Source organism: Ornithorhynchus anatinus, chromosome 2 (assembly GCF_004115215.2).
Source record: "Ornithorhynchus anatinus isolate Pmale09 chromosome 2, mOrnAna1.pri.v4, whole genome shotgun sequence".
In the NCBI taxonomy this organism is placed as follows: Eukaryota; Metazoa; Chordata; class Mammalia; order Monotremata; family Ornithorhynchidae; genus Ornithorhynchus; species Ornithorhynchus anatinus.
In genome coordinates, this window is record NC_041729.1 from 160,225,937 (window position 1) to 160,241,965 (window position 16,029).

Sequence of the window (16,029 nt, forward strand, 5' to 3'; positions counted from 1 at the left end):
TCCTCTGGTGTTTATTCTCAGTCCTCAGATTTTCTGATCAGAACGACTCCCTTCCTTCATCTTCATAGGGAAACTCCGCTCAGCAGGTACTCCACAAATGAGGCAGAAGTGAGATCAGGGAAATAATAATAATAATAATAATGTTGGTATTTGTTAAGCGCTTACTATGTGCAGAGCATCGTTCTAAGCGCTGGGGGAGATACAGAGTGATCAGGTTGTCCCACGTGAGGCTCACAGTTGATCCCCATTTTACAGATGAGGTAACTGAGGCACAGAGAAGTGAAGTGACTCGCCCACAGTCACACAGCTGACAAGTGGCAGAGCCGGGATTCGAACCCATGAGTTCTGACTCCCAAGCCCGGGCTCTTTCCACTGAGAGGAGAGTGGAAGGCAAGTAAAGGGAAGAAGCTGATTGCAACTGAAAGACACTTGTAGGGGAGAAAGTCCATTTAAGAAAATCCAAGAAAACAAAAATCAGAGCACAGATCTGATAAATACAGCTTTGATAAATGTTTCCCCTGAGCTCATTATCAGGTTCCTTAAGCTATTAGGTCTTTCTTTTGGGGGAACTTTCTGTCACTCCTTGTGTCAAAAAGCAGGAGAAATGAATTCAACCCAAGCAATGCAGTGGATCTGAAAGCTTGACTTAATATCATACTGGCCTCTAGTGGATAAAACGGGGAATACGATCATCCCATAAAAAATATATTCACTGGAATTGGTAATTAAATTGTGAAACGAGATGACATTTTCCCTTCTCCCTTGAAACAATTTATAAAACGAGATGTTCAATCAAATTTGATATTTAAACTCAGTGCTCTTCGAAAATACTTGTATGAAATCTTGATGGCCCAATTTTGAACCTAAAGAGAAAATAAATTCCTCCTGGATTTCAATCAATCAGTAGTATTTAATGTTGGTATTTGTTAAGCGCTTACTACGTGCAGAGCACTGTTCTAAGTGCTGGGGTAGATACAGGGGAATGAGGTTGTCCCACGTGAGGCTCACAGTCTTCATCCTCATTTTACAGATGAGGGAACTGAGGCACAGAGAAGTGAAGTCACTTGCCCACAGTCACACAGCTGACAAGGGGCAGAGTCGGAATTCGAACCCATGACCTCTGACTCCCAAGCCCGGGCTCTTTCCACTGAGCCACGATTTACTGAGGACTAGTATGTGCAGAACACTGTACTAAGGACTAGAAAGTGTACCACAAAGTAAGGTGACAGGATCCCTGACCTAGAGGAGTGTAGTCTAGCAGAGGTGCTTAAATGGTAGAACTTGGAGAACTATCAGTTCTGTGGGGAGAAGGCCATTGGGTTTGGAATTCGCAGAGATTGAGGTAGTATTCTTTTTTTAAATGATATTTGTTAAGTGTTTACTATGCACCAGGCACTGTGTACTAAGTGCTGGGGTAGACACAAGATAATCAGGTTAGACACAGTCCATGTCCCATATGTGGCTCCCAGTCTTATCCCCATTTTACAGCTGAAGTAACTGAGGCCCCCAAAATTAAGAGATTTGCCCAAGGTCACACAGCGGAAAAATGGCAGAGCTGGGATTAGAACCCAAGTCCCGCTGACTCCCAGGCCCGAACTCTTTCTCCTAGGCAACACTGCACTGTTTCTCCTTTATTCCACTTTCTGGGAATAAAGGAAGAAATTGCCACCAAGTGGCCAATTCAGGAAATGGGTGAAGGCAAACAAACGATTGGACATTAGCATTTGTCATTCCAAATGAACCACTCGGGCTAAATTGTGTGACACTGGATAGACAGAAAAGCAGGCAAGATATTTTTCTTCTTGGCTTCACAAGGTGACCAAGACAACGCTAAGAACGAATTTTCACTAAGGAATCGGTTAAGCTTTTAGACATTCACCAAACACAACTAGATTCCACCTCAAAAAAACTAGGTTGGAAAGGACATGGCTCCTGCCGTCTTGCCATCTAAAGCAGGTAAGACATCCAAGGGATGGATATCCAGACAGGTGGTGTTACTCTGGATTTTATTTTCAGTTCTCTAAAGAAAAAACTAGGTCCCCACCTTTCCAGGCTAATAAGGGAAAACACCTCAAAATAATCTAAAAACCCTGAAAATCCAGAAGGTACTTGGTCCAAAGCCATTTTGGCCTAAGGGATTGGTTGTATTTAGAATTCTTGAAATACATAGAAATTAGCATGCATATTCAATTCATCTGCTCTTTTCCAAGAGAATGACAAAATTCCAGCTGACCTCAAGAAAATTTGCTTAGCTGCTGGTCCCATAAGCCAGAGGGGCAAAAGATAAAAGGGAATAAATTGAAGATCCAGTTAACCTCATTCACGAATTTAACCTCATTCACGATCTAGGTATTCTGTTTCAGCCCATGGGTTTTGGCAATTTCATCTTGCTCTGCTTACTGTCCTAAAATATTGCTCAAAAAGGAAGACGACTGCCCACTCTGTTATATTGTACTCTCCCAAGCACATAGTACAGTGCTCTATGCAAAGTCAGCGCTCATACCATTAATGTGGATGATGCTGAAGGCATCACTCCCCTTCCTCAATAAACTTCCAGTAGTCCACCCATTTCTCTCAGCAACAAAACAGAAACACCTGATCCTAGGATTCCTGGCTCTCCACCAGCTGTCTCCTCCTTCTCCTCCTCACTTTCTTAATAATAATAATAATAATAATAATGTTGGTATTTGTTAAGCGCTTACTATGTGCAGAGCACTGTTCTAAGCGCTGGGGTAGACATAGGGGAATCAGGTTGTCCCACGTGGGGCTCACAGTTAATCCCCATTTTACAGATGAGGTAACTGAGGCACAGAGGAAGTGAAGTGACTCGCCCACAGTCACACAGCTGACAAGTGGCAGAGCCGGGAGTCGAACTCATGACCTCTGACTCTGAAGCCCAGGCTCTTTTCCACTGAGCCACGCTGCTTCCCCTTTCTTCCTTCTTCCTCTCCTACACCAAATTTAACTGAACTTCGCCGGCCTCGACTCTCCCACCTCCCATCTATTGTGCACCCATAAATAATATTAAATAATAATGATAACGATAATAATAAGAATAATGACAATACATGTGGTATTTGTTAAGCACTTACTGTCTGGCAGGCACTTTATTAAGTGCTGGGTTACAAATGAGTAAATCACGTTGGACACAGTCCTTGTCCCACATGGGGCTCTCAGTCTTAACCCCCATTTTACAGATGATAATAATAATAATAATGTTGGTATTTGCTAAGCGCTTACTAGGTGCCGAGCACTGTTCTAAGCGCTGGGGGAGATACAGGGTAATCAGGTTGTCCCACATGGGGCTCACACACTTTTAATCCCCATTTTACAGATGAGGGAACTGAGGCACAGATAAGTTAAGTGACTTGCCCACAGTCACACAGCTGACAAGTGGCAGAGCCGGGAGTCGAACTCATGACCTCTGACCCCGAAGCCCGGCTCTTTCCACTGAGCCACGCTGCTTCTCATAGATGAAGTAATTTAGGCACAGAGAAATGAAATGTGTCACCCAAGGTCACAGTAGAAAAGTAGCAGTGTAAGAATTAGAACCCATAACCTTCTGACTCCCAGGCCCATGCTCTATTGACTATGCATGCTTCTTCGCTAGACTGTAAGCTTGTTGTTGGCAGGGACTGTGTCTGTTTATTGTTAAAATGTACTCATCCAAGCGCTTAATACAGTGCTCTGCACACAGTAAGTACTCAATAAATACCACTGAATGAATGGAACCCTCTCCCTACTGAAATATGCCAAATCACACCTCTCCCAATATCAAAGCCCTCGTAAAAATATCTTCTCCAGGAAACATTCCCCCAGTAATGTTTCCCTTCCTTATTAATCTCATAAACCAACCTTAGTACATATAAAATCTGGTCACTCCCCTCCTACCTTACCTCCCTGCTTTCCTACTACAACTCAGCCTGCACACTTCGCTCCTCTAATGCCAATCTCCTCACTGAACCTCCATTTTGTCTAACTCGCTGCCCATCCCACACCCACGTCCTCCCTCTGGCCAGGAACTCGCTCCCCTTTCATATCTTCCAAACCAACACTCTCCCCACCTTCAAAGCTTGGTTAAAATCACATAAGCAGCAGCATGATCCAGTGCATAGAGCTTAGGCCTGGGATTCAGAAGAATCTGGTGACCTGCTATGCTATGTGACCTTAGGCAAGTCATTTCACTTCTCTGGGCTTCAGTTGCCTCATCTTAAAATGGTGATTAAGACTGTGAGCCCCATGTAGGACGGAACTGTGTCCAACCTGATTAGTTTGTGTCCACCTTAGCGGTTAGTGCACCGTGCTTGGCACAGAGTAAGTGCTAAACAAATACCATAAAAAAGAAATCTACCAAGAGGGCTTCCATTCATTCATTCCTTCATCCCATTCCTTTATTCATCGATTCATTTAAGCCCTCATATCTCCTATTCCCTCCCTTTTCTGAGTCTCCCTTGAACTGGGAATTGTATCAATCAATTGCATTTATTAAGCACATAGTTAGTGCTTTGACAAATATTAAAAAAAAAAACCCTGTCCCACCCATTCCCCCCACCCTGAAAAATAAAAACTACCCAGCTCTGACCCATAACTGAGTAGAACTTTTGACCAACAGGAACCTCCTATTATTCCAGCAGGCCAGATAAAACTTGTACAATGTATAAAATAGGACAGTCTTTTTCTGGGTAGCCGCTGCATGCTCACAGGCTTGGTGGGACCATGACATTATGACCGAATGATGATGCATTTCTGCATCCAAGTACACAGTGAAACAGTTTTCTTTATTTTTCCAAGGCTCTCCAAGCATTCCATTTGTTGTTCATCATCATCATCATGGTATTTGTTACACGCTTACTAAGGGCCAAGCACCGTTCTAAGCACTGAGGAAGACACAAGGTAATCAGGTTGTTCCTCATAGGGCTCACAGTCTTACTCTCCATTTTACCGATGAGGTAACTGAGGCCCGTGTTGGGTAGGGACTGTCTCTATCTGTTGCTGAATTGTACTTTCCAAGTGCTTTGTACAGTGCTCTGCTCACAGTAAGCACTCAATAAATATGAATGAATGAATGAATGAGGCACAGAGAAGTAAAGTGGCTTGCCCTAAGTCACAGCTGTCAAGTGGTGGATCCGGGATCTTTCCAGTAAGCCACGCTGTTCTTTTTGTATTTATTCAGTTGCATTTATTCAGCACTTACTATGCACGGAACCGCACCCTCAGTCCCACAGCACATATGGACATATTTGTACTATTTTAATGTCTGTCTCCCCATCTAGTCCGTCAATCATATCTGAGCACTTACTGTGTGCAGAGCACTGTCCTAAGTGCTTTAGAGAGTACAATATAACAATGAACAGACACATTCCCTGCCCACAGTGAGCTTTCAGTCTAGAGGGAGAGACAGACATCAATATAAAGAAACAAATGACAGATATGTATGAAAGTTGTGTGGAGCTGGGAAGGGGGATGAAAAAAGGGAACAAGTCAGGGCGACGCAGAAGGGAGTGAAAAAAAAGGAAGGCCTCTTGGAGGAGATGTGCCTTCAATTAAGGCTTGAAGTGGGGAGAATAATTGTCGCTCAGATACGAAGAGGAAGGACATTCCATGCCAGAGGCAGGACGGAGGGAAAATGTCTACCATATCTATTATATTGTACTCTTTCAAGTGCTTAAAAAAGGGCTCTGCACACAGGAAATGATCAATAAATACCACTGATTAATTGATATATATAACAAATAGAGCATATATAGAATGCACATGTTCTATGGTTCTATTTATCTATACTGATGGTAGTGATGCCTGTCTACTTGTTTTGTTTTGTTTCTCCCCGTTCTAGACTGTGAGCCCGTTGTTGGGTAGGGATTGTCTCTATCTGTTGCCAAATGGTACTTTCCAAGCACTTAGTACAGTGCTCTGCACACAGTAAGTGCTCAGTAAATATGATTGAATGAATGAATTCACTCAAGTACTTTTATCTGTTACGATTAGCTGGGTCTGCTCTCTCTCTTTTTCCCTTTACATGCATAGTGCCTGAGTCGGCAGGTCCCCCACAGTGGATTAGAAACCTCTTAATATACCGTTAGAGAAGCAGCATGGCTCAGTGGAAAGAGCATGGGCTTGGGAGTCAGAGGTCAAGGGTTCTGATCCCGTCTCCACCACTTATCAGTGGGGTGACTTTGGGCAAGTCACTTATCTGTGACTCAATTCCCTCATCTGGAAAATGGGGATTAAGACTGTGAGCCCCAAGGGGGACAACCCGATTACCTTGTATCTACCTAGCACTTAGAACAGTGCTTGGCACACAGTAAGCGCTTAAACACCAAAATTTTATTTATTCATTGCTTACTTTGTGCAGAGCACTGTACTGAGGCAAGGGATGCTGATTTCTCCTGTTCATCGGACATTCCCAAGCACTACATATATATTAAGTGTTCACAAAATTCTGCTGCTGGTGAAGTCAGGAGAGTGAATCCTGCCCACAGGTGGTTGTGGCGGGGGTGAAGGGCAAGCAGAATGCCACTTCCCAATCATGCTGGGCCCCCAAAGGCAAGCAGAGTTCAAGGGGGAATCATGCTTTTTACAACAGCAATCGCTAATAGTTATTGATCGTTTACAGTGTACAGGGCAGTGGACTAAGCACTTGGGAGAGTACAACAGAACAGAGGGGGTAGACACGTTCACTGCCCTCAATGAGCTTACAGTCTAGAAGGGGAGAACGACATTAATATAAATTACGAATATGTACGCGAGTGTTGTGGTCTGAGAGAAGGGTGAATAAAAGCTTTAATTGAGCAATCATTGGTAGGCCAAGTGCTTAATACAGTGCTCTGCACGTAACTGCTAGATAAATACAAATGCATTACTGGACACATGGGTGAGGGGTCAGTGGTGAGATAGACAAGGTAGAGGTAGAGCCAGAAGGTTGACACTTGAGGAGCAGAGTGTTTGGGAGGGGTTGAAGTAGGATAGTAGTGAGGTGAGGTAGGAGACAGCAAGGTGAAGGAAGGCTTTAGAGTGACTGAGGGATCGCCAGCCCTCTGATGATGACGACGATGGTATCTGTTAAGCGCTTACTATGTGCCAAGCACTGTTATAAGTGCTGGGGGAGATACAAGGTAATCAGGTTGTTCCACGTGGGGCTCACAGTCTTCATCCCCATTTTACAGATAAGGTAACTGAGGTGCAGAGAAGTTAAGTGACTTTCCCAAGGTCACAGAGCAGGTAAGTGGAAGAGCTGGGATTAGAACCCACGACCTGTGACTCACAAGCCCATGCTTTTTCCACTAAGCCATGCCGTGGCCAGTGCTCACCCCATAATAATAATGATTCTGGAACTTGTTAAGGGCTTACTATGTGCCAAGCACTATTTTAAACGTTGGGGGTGGATACAGAGAAGCAACGTGGCTCAGTGGAAAGAGTCCGGGTTTGGGAGTCAGAGGTCATGGGTTCGAAACCCGGCTCTGCCACTTGTCAGCTGGGACCATGGGCCAGTCACAACTTCCCTGTGCTTCAGTTACCTCATCTGTAAAATGGGGATGAAGACTGTGAGTCTCACGTGGGACAACCTGATTACCCTGTATTTATCCCAGCGCTTAGAACAGTGCTCTACACATAGTAAGCGCTTAACAAATACCAATATTATTATTATTACAAGTTAACCAGGTCAGACGCAGCCCCTGTCTCACACGGGGTTCACACTCTTAATCCCCATTTTCCAAATGAGGTAACTGAGGTCCAGAGAAGTGAATCGATCTTGCCCAAGGTCACCCAGCAGACACGTGGCAGAGCTGGGATTAGAACCCAGGTCCTCCTTATTCCCGGGCCCAAGCTCTATCCACGAGGCCACACTGCTTCCCATGGTGACATGGCTGCTCCGGCATCTCCCCTTCTCTTCCGAACTCTCACTTATTCATTTTTATTCACTCTCATGGCACCGGGCACAGGTCCCGACCCCCGATCCCCACCCCGACCCAATCCCAGCACGGCCCCGGCTGGTACCTACCATTGCCCTGAACGCGCTTTCAATGGCCCCGACCACTAGGCACTCGTGTGGGATCTTCTTCTCGGTAAAGAAGCGGGTGGGCGGGGTGCTGGGGGAGCCCGGGCCCCCGACCCCTCCGCGCAGGGAGGCGGCCCTGGTCAGAGTCCTGTGGCCCGGCGTCTGGTCCGGCTCCTCCCCCAGGCAGGTCGGAGGCAAGACGGCCGAGTTCTTCAGGATGTCCACGATGTCCTGCAGCTGGTCCACCAAGCGGTGCTGCAGCAGGTGGGAGGCCACCACGGCCGCCCCGGACCCAGCGTGCCCATCGAAGAGCGACCAGTAGTGGCACGTGATGCCATCCGTTTCCTGCTTTGACAAGAGGAAAGGAGGAAATGACAGTTCAGGAGGGTACAGGGTCATGGGGACGCCACTAATTTTCAACCCCACAGATGAAGTGGCTTCAGACTGAAGTCTTGGGTCCCCTTGGGTCCTCTCCCTACCCCAACTGACTATTCCTTCTTCCCCAGAATCCTCTGGTTGACATCGGGCTGTCCACAAGGACCCCTAGGTGGGCGATATTATTGTCATTATTAACAGATTTGTTAAGCTTTTACTATATGTCAAGCACTGGGGTAAATACCAGCTCATCACACTGGACGTGGTCCCTCTCCCACATTGGGCTCATAGTCTAAGTAGGAGGGAGGAGGATTTAATCCCCATTTTTCAGGTGAGGAAACAGGCACGGAGAAATTCAGTGACTTGCCCAAGGCCACACAGCAAGCAATTGGCAGAGCCAAGATTAGAACCCAGTCCTGGGCTCTTTCCACTAGGTCACACAGCTATGTCTGGCCCAGGTCTCTCCTAAGGCAGGGTAGCCTGCACCCAGAGACCCATGATGGGAGTACATCAGAGCCCAGCTCACCATGGTCCATGTATCAGTTAATCCATCAGTTAATCAATTTTATTTATTGAGTGCTTCCGGTGGGAAGCGAGCTGTACTTAGCGTTTGGGAGAGTCCAGTACAACATGGCCTGTAAGCACGATCCCTGCCCTCAAAGAGTTTACGATCTAACCGGCGGACAGGCATCAAGACAAACTCCACAGCAATTACGTACAAATCTGTAAATTTTATTTATATTGATGTCTGTCTCCCTCCACCGTACAGTAAGCGCTCAATAATTTCAATTGAATGAATTCCAGATAGGGGAAGCAGCGGAATATAAACACACAGACAGAAGTGCTGTGGGCTGGGGTAAGTATCAAAGTGCTTGGGCGTTCGGCCCCAAGTGCATAAGCGACACAGAAGGGAAGGAGGAGAAGGTGGGGCTGTGGGAGGTTTGACAGGGATGGCTTCCTGGAAAGGGCAGGGAACATCTATAATTGACCTGTCTGGTTTCATAGGAGCTCTTGGGGGTGCAGAGAAGCATGGAGGCAGGAGACTGGGAAACTGGGAGAAGGATTCTTGCAGAGCAGCAGAGGACATGGAGGTGGAGCACCAGGAGGGGAGATTCAGAGGAGAAAAGAGAAAGCCTCAATGCAGGGAAAGACCACAGCTGAGTTAAGCAACCTCTATCTGTCACTCGTGCCCCCTTCCCTCTCGCCACCAAAAGTCCCTGTTCCCAGCAGGCTATGTTTGCATCATACTGGGGATAAAAGCCACTGTCATATATGCTCAGGGTGCCAAACTCATTCATTTATTCAATCGTATTTATTGAGTGCTTACTGTGTGCACAGCACCGTACTCAGCGCTTGGGAGAGGACGGTATAATAATAAATGAACACACTGCCTACAACGAGCCACTCCTCCCAGCACCCCCATCCTGTGTCCCCAGAAACTGGCACCAGCTCCCTTCCACCACCACTGAGGAGCCTACATCCAGTTCTGTCTTCCATCATTCCAGGGGGAAAGACAACAGCAGCCACAGCAGGAGGCGGCCACAAAACCCCCAGGTGGTAGGTCACGTGGCTTCAGGGGAGGCTGAACTCTGAACCACCAGGAGTCTGAAACTCTGCTCCTCTAGCCACAGGCCCCTGCTGATTTGTATTTTAATTTGTGTATTTATCCTTGGTTTCATGAGCTTTGGTGCTTCATTGCTACACCACTCCTAATGGCTTTGCCTCCAATCCCCTCTACCCTGCTTTAATATTAGACAGGGCAGGGATTCTGTGCATTTCCCACCCATATATTCTTTCTGAGCAGTTAGTACAGTGCTCTGCACACAGCAGACAATAAATACAACTACTTTTACTACATAACTCATGGATTCAGAGACAAGCCAGAACCAGCAAAGATTGCACACTAGTACTTCTTCCCACTGACAAAGGGACACGGACCTGGAACTGGTTTGATCCATAAGCAGAGAATTTCTTCTACAGAGGCACCAAACTGGGGTAAGGTAACCGCTCACAGTTTTTTACCTGGAGACAAGCTACACTGGCAACCGGCAGGCAGCTGCCTCTGACTCATTAAAGCTGAAACCCGGAGCAGACATTTTAAAACGAATGCTGAAACAAAGCATTTTTCATAAATTCTTTTAAATAAAATGGTTGAAAAGGTAAAAGTGGCCCGAATCCCCAAATTAAAAGGCATTGGGTCGATCTGAGATGTGAGTTCTCGTGCTTTTAAAAATGAAATAGAAATGCAATGGCAGCTGCCAACCATTAGGAGTCTTTGGGATTGAAACAAAAAAACAGAGGCAGAGACAAAGAGACAGAAAGACAGAGAGGTGGTAATGGGGAAAAAAAGCTTGCAAAACCACTCAAGGCGGCTTGCCACACTCCCAGAATATCTGCATGTGTCAAGGCCCTGCATTGGCTTGGAAGCAGCGTGACCCAAAGGATAAAGCATGAACCTGAGAGCCATAAGAGCTGTGTTCTAATCCAGGGTCCACTTACCAGCTGTGTGACCTTGGGCAAATCACATAACTTCTCTGTGCTTCATTTTCCTAATCTTGTAAAATGGGTATTCAATACCTCTTCTCCCTCCTACTTAGACTGTGAGCCTCTATGGGACAGAGAAGGTGTGGATGATTAACTTGTAAAAGTAATAATAATAATAGTAGCATACTATATGCCAGGCACAGTATTAAGCGCTGGGTAGATACAAGTTTAATCAGGTTGGATTAAATTTGTGGATAATCCCACATGGGATTCACAGTCTAATCCCCATTTTACAGGTAAGGTAACTGAGGCCCAGAGAATAATAATAATAATAATGTTGGTATTTGTTAAGCACTTACTATGTGCAGAGCACTGTTCTAAGCACTGGGGTACATACAGGGGAATCAGGTTGTCCCAAGTGAGGCTCACAGTCTTAATCCCCATTTTACAGATGAAGTAATTGAGGCACAGAGAAGTGAAGTGACTTGCCCAAGATCATCCAGCAGACAAGTGGCAGAGTCGGTATTAGAATCCAGGTCCCTTGCTAAGCACTTACTATGTGCCAGTTACAGTACTAAGCGCTGGGTAAGATACAAGTTAAACAGGTCCATGTCCCATTAAAAAATAAATTTTGGTATTTGTTGAGCGCTTAATATGTGCAAAGCACTGATCTAAGCGCTGGGATGGGTACAAGGTGATCAGCTTGTCCCATGTGGGGCTCACAGACTTCATCCCCATTTTCAGATGAGGTAACTGAGGCTCAGAAGTTAAATGACTTGTCCAAAGTCACACAGCTGACAAGTGGCAGAGCTGTGGCAATACCCATGACCTCTGACTCCCAAGCCCGGGCTCTTTCCACTGAGCCATGCTGCTTATAGGACTCATAGTCTTAATCCCCATTTTACAGATGAAGTAACTGAGAGGCCCAGAGAAGTGAAGTGACTTGCCCAAGGTCACCCAGCAGACAAGTGACATAGCTAGTATTAGAATCCAGGTCCTTCTGACTCCCAGGCCCATGCTTATTAATAATAATAATAATAATAACAACTGCGGTATTTGTTAAGCACTTACTATGAACCAGACACCATAGTAAGTGCTGAGGTGGATGCAAGCAAATCAGGTTGGACACAGTCCCTGTCCTGCATGAGGTTCTCAGTTTTTAACCCCCATTTTACAGATGACTTCTCTGTGACTAAGTTCTCACAAAAGACAAGTGGAGGAGTCAGGATTAGAACCCACGACCTTCTGACTCCCAGGCCCATGCTGTTTCCACTAGGCCACACTGCATCTGTCACAAGTGAAGTCAACCAAAAACCTCTAGTGATCTGTTGCCGGTAGTACAGAACTTTCACCGCATTTAAGAAGGGTGTAGGCATGAACATATGCATTGGTTTCTCACATATGCTTTCCAAAGCTGTTTAAATCTGTCGTGGGAGTGAGGATTTGGAATTTGGCAAGCTACTTGGAGATTTTTAAATGGCAGCTCTTCAGCTTGCAAACCTTGACCACTGTTATTTGAGGTCTTGTTGTTGAGTTGGGGAAAAATACAATCTCCTGGGGGGCTGTGTGACTTTGGGCAAGTCAATTAACTTCTCTGCGCCTCAGTTACCTCATAAGTAAAATGGGGATTAAGACTATTGAGCCCCATGTGGGACAACCTAATTACCTTGTATCTACCCCAGCGCTTAGAACAGTGCTTGGTACATAGTAAGCACTTAACGAATACCAAAATTATTATTATTATTATTATGAATGGGGTCAATTTAAGGAAAAACTTTCCTCTTTGCTAAGAAAGTGACTGGTAAAGAACGAGTCTCCATGTAGGCCGATGGCTTCTCCTTCAGGGACTTTCAAAAATTATCACCTACAGAGATAGGCCTATTTATCGAGACTGGTTGTCTCGGATTATTTATCAGATCATAAGCAAGAACGTGCAAAATTAGCTTTATAGGAGAGAAATTTTGATTTGCTGAGCAGCAACACTGCCCTAGTTAGAACAAGTCACTTCAAGACCAGCAGGTTGAGATTTCTCCAACTCTGCCCAATCACATCTTGCACATTGAAATTAAAGCAAGTCTGTGAAAATCTAACCACTAAATAAGATTTCATTAAAATTTGAGAAAGAGTAGCCCCAAGAGTCTGGGAATCAGGGGAACTGGGTTTTAATCCAGGCTCTGCCAGTTGCCTCCTGGGTGACCTTGGGCAAGTCACTTAACATCTCTCTGCCTTAGTTTCCTCATCTGAAAAATCAGGGTTAAAAACCTAATAATAGTAGTAATAATGATGGTGTTCGTTATGCACTATGTGTAGAACTATTCTAAGCACTGGGGTAGATACAAGCTAATCAGGTTGGACACAGTCCCTGTCTCACATGGGGCTCACGGTCTCAATCCCCATTTTACAGATGAGGGAATTGAGGCTCAGAAAGGGAAGTAACTTGCCCAAGGCCACACAGCAGACAAGTGGCAGAGCTGGGATTAGAATCTAGCAGAAGGCAATGGGAAAGAGGAAATGAGGGCTTAGTCAGGGAAGGCCCCTTGGAGGAGATGTGCCTTCAATATGGCTTTGAAGCGGAGGGAGCGTAATTGTCTGCTGGATAGGAGGAGGGAGGGTGTTCCAAGCTCCTGACTCCCAGGCTCTTTCCACTAAGCCATGCTGCTCCTCATTTGCCTCTCTGTGGTGACTGTTTTGAATAATAATAATAATTGTGGTATTTATTACGTGCTTACTATGTGCCAGGCACTGTTTTAAGCACTGCAGTATATATAAAGTAATTGGATTGGACACAGTCCCTGTCCCACTTAGGGCTCACATCTCAAAGAACTGAACAAGGATAGCTCTATATGGAGGGAAACCATTCCCCAACAACCAAACTTGGCAATGCTAATGGAGCCTAATGGAGCTCAAGAGGAATTTTCCCCTCAGCACTGGAAAGAGGAACCATTATCTAAAGTAGATCATCTACACTATAAGCTCAGAGTGGGCAGGGAATGTGTCTACCACCTGTGTTATATAGTAATCAGTACTTAGAATAGTGCTCTGTACACAATAAGTGCTCAGGTGATTGACTGACTGAAAAAAGTAGCCCAGAACAGCAAACAGACCTGTAAACTCTGCTGAGGAGTTCCAGGCAGCAGGAAGGCAGAAAGAACACTAACATTAACATGTTTGGCTTGCTGAGCTCATGTACCTGCCCTTCCTGGTTCAACTTGCTCCAAATCAAGACCAGCGTGAGAAGCAGCGTGGCCTAGTGGATAGAGCACAGACCTGGGAGTCAGAAGGACCTGGGTTCGAAGCCTAGCTCCGCCACTAGTCTGCTGTGTGACCTTGGGCATTTCACTGGGCCTCAGTTACTTCACCTGTAAAATGGGGATTAAGGCTGTGAGCCCTACACGGTACATGGACTGTGTCCAACCTGGTTAGCTTGTACCTACCCCGGCGCTCATACAGTGCCTAGTGCATAGTAAGCATTTAGATACCATTAAAAAAAGAAAGACTGTGAAGCGGGCGAGAGCACACGTGCTTAGGCCTTTAAACAAAACACAAATACGCCAATGTTGAACACACTCTTGCTCCTGAGGAGTTCTGCTGTTCTCCTGATTGCTTCCAAGCAGCCACAACCCAGCTTCCCATTAGCCAGGCTCTATGCCATCCCTGTGCCCCACTGAGCCTGACAATCTGTCATTTCTTTGTCCTCTGATCAGACTAGCTTTGGGGCCAAAAGCTACATTACACTGAGAAGGGGAGCAAGGGGGAGGATGAGAGCACAAGGGAGCTCCCATCTCCATCTGTTTGGATGAGATTTAAATGCAGGGCAAATTCAGATGGCTATTCGATGAGGACATCTCTTCAGTCTGCCCTGCCCACTCCTTATTACATCCAGTGGAGATGAATGTCAATGCCATGACTGGAAGTACTAGACTGTCAGCTCCTTGAGGACACAGATGGGGCCTACCAAATTTACCGGACTCTCCCAAGTGCTCTGCACACACAGAAAATGCTCAACACCGTCTCTCCTCATATCCAGCAGACAGTGACTTTCCCCCCAGTTCAAAGCCTTATTGAAAGCACATCTCCTCCAAGGGGTCTTCCCTGATTAAGCCCCCCTTTCCTCTTCTCCCACTCCCTTCTGCATCACCCTGACTCACTCCCTTTATTCATCCCCCCTCCCAGCCCCACACCCTTATGTCCATATCTGTCATTTATTCATTTATATCAATGTCTGTCTCCCCCTATGGACTGTAAACTCGTTGTGGACAGGGAATGTGTCTGTTCATTATTGTACTGCGCTCTCCCAAGCACTCAGTACAGTGCTCTGCACACAGTAAGCACTCAAATACAATGGAATGAAATGCCATGGATTGATTGATGGACTTTATAATCATTGATACTCCCTGTCCAATCTGAGGGGATGCATTTGATGATGCAGCTTCACAATTCAAAAAGAATCTAGCAGGGAATCCTGTGGGCCCCGAGCGGGTCGAAAATGAGCAGTTTAACTTGAAGCAAGACAAACCACCCATTGTCTCTGTAAACCAACCTCTGACAGCTGCCTTTTCTTCCTGCTCTTCACGCCCATTCCAAACTCCAGCCAGGACGGAGAGCAGCAGGGGACGGAGAAAAGGGGACAGTGTGATGGAAGACAAGAGAGCGGAAGATAACGGGGACTTGCTTACGGATCATAGCCAAAATTCGAGATTGGAAAACGCGAAGCCACTACTACACTCTGAGAGGATTGAGGCCCTCGGACCAGGGGCAAAAGTTGCAAGTTTGTAGGTCACGGTCTGTAGCGAAAGCTGGATTACCGGGGGTGAGGACAGAGGTCCCAGGATGCGTTGATCTTTCCACTCACCATTATTGATTGCTGTAGTCATTAGAGTTGTGGTGATTGTTAAGTACTTGCTATGTACGGAGCACTGTACTAAACCCTTGGGTAGGTAGACATGAGTCAATCAGGTTGGACACAGTCCCTGTCCCTCATGGGGCTTCCAGAAACTGGATCGCGATTTTACAGGTGAGGGAACTGAGGCACAGGGAAACTAATAATAATAATAATAATGTTGGTATTTGTTAAGCGCTTACTATGTGCAGAGCGCTGTTCTAAGTGCTGGGGTAGATACAGGGTAATCAGGTTGTCCTGCGTGAAGCTCACAGTCTTAATCCCCATTTTACAG

The 16,029-nt window shown here is 45.9% G+C and overlaps 1 protein-coding gene across 1 annotated transcript in view; it reads right to left on the reverse strand.

Annotated features, from left to right (window-relative positions):
- PPM1H (protein phosphatase, Mg2+/Mn2+ dependent 1H) overlaps window positions 1-16,029 on the reverse strand; it is a 258,156-nt gene that overhangs the window by 113,634 nt on the left and 128,493 nt on the right. The window contains exon 4 of the mRNA XM_029057431.2: window positions 8,000-8,341. Coding sequence (XP_028913264.1) covers window positions 8,000-8,341 — 342 coding nt within the window. The remainder of the gene's footprint in view (window positions 1-7,999; window positions 8,342-16,029) is intronic.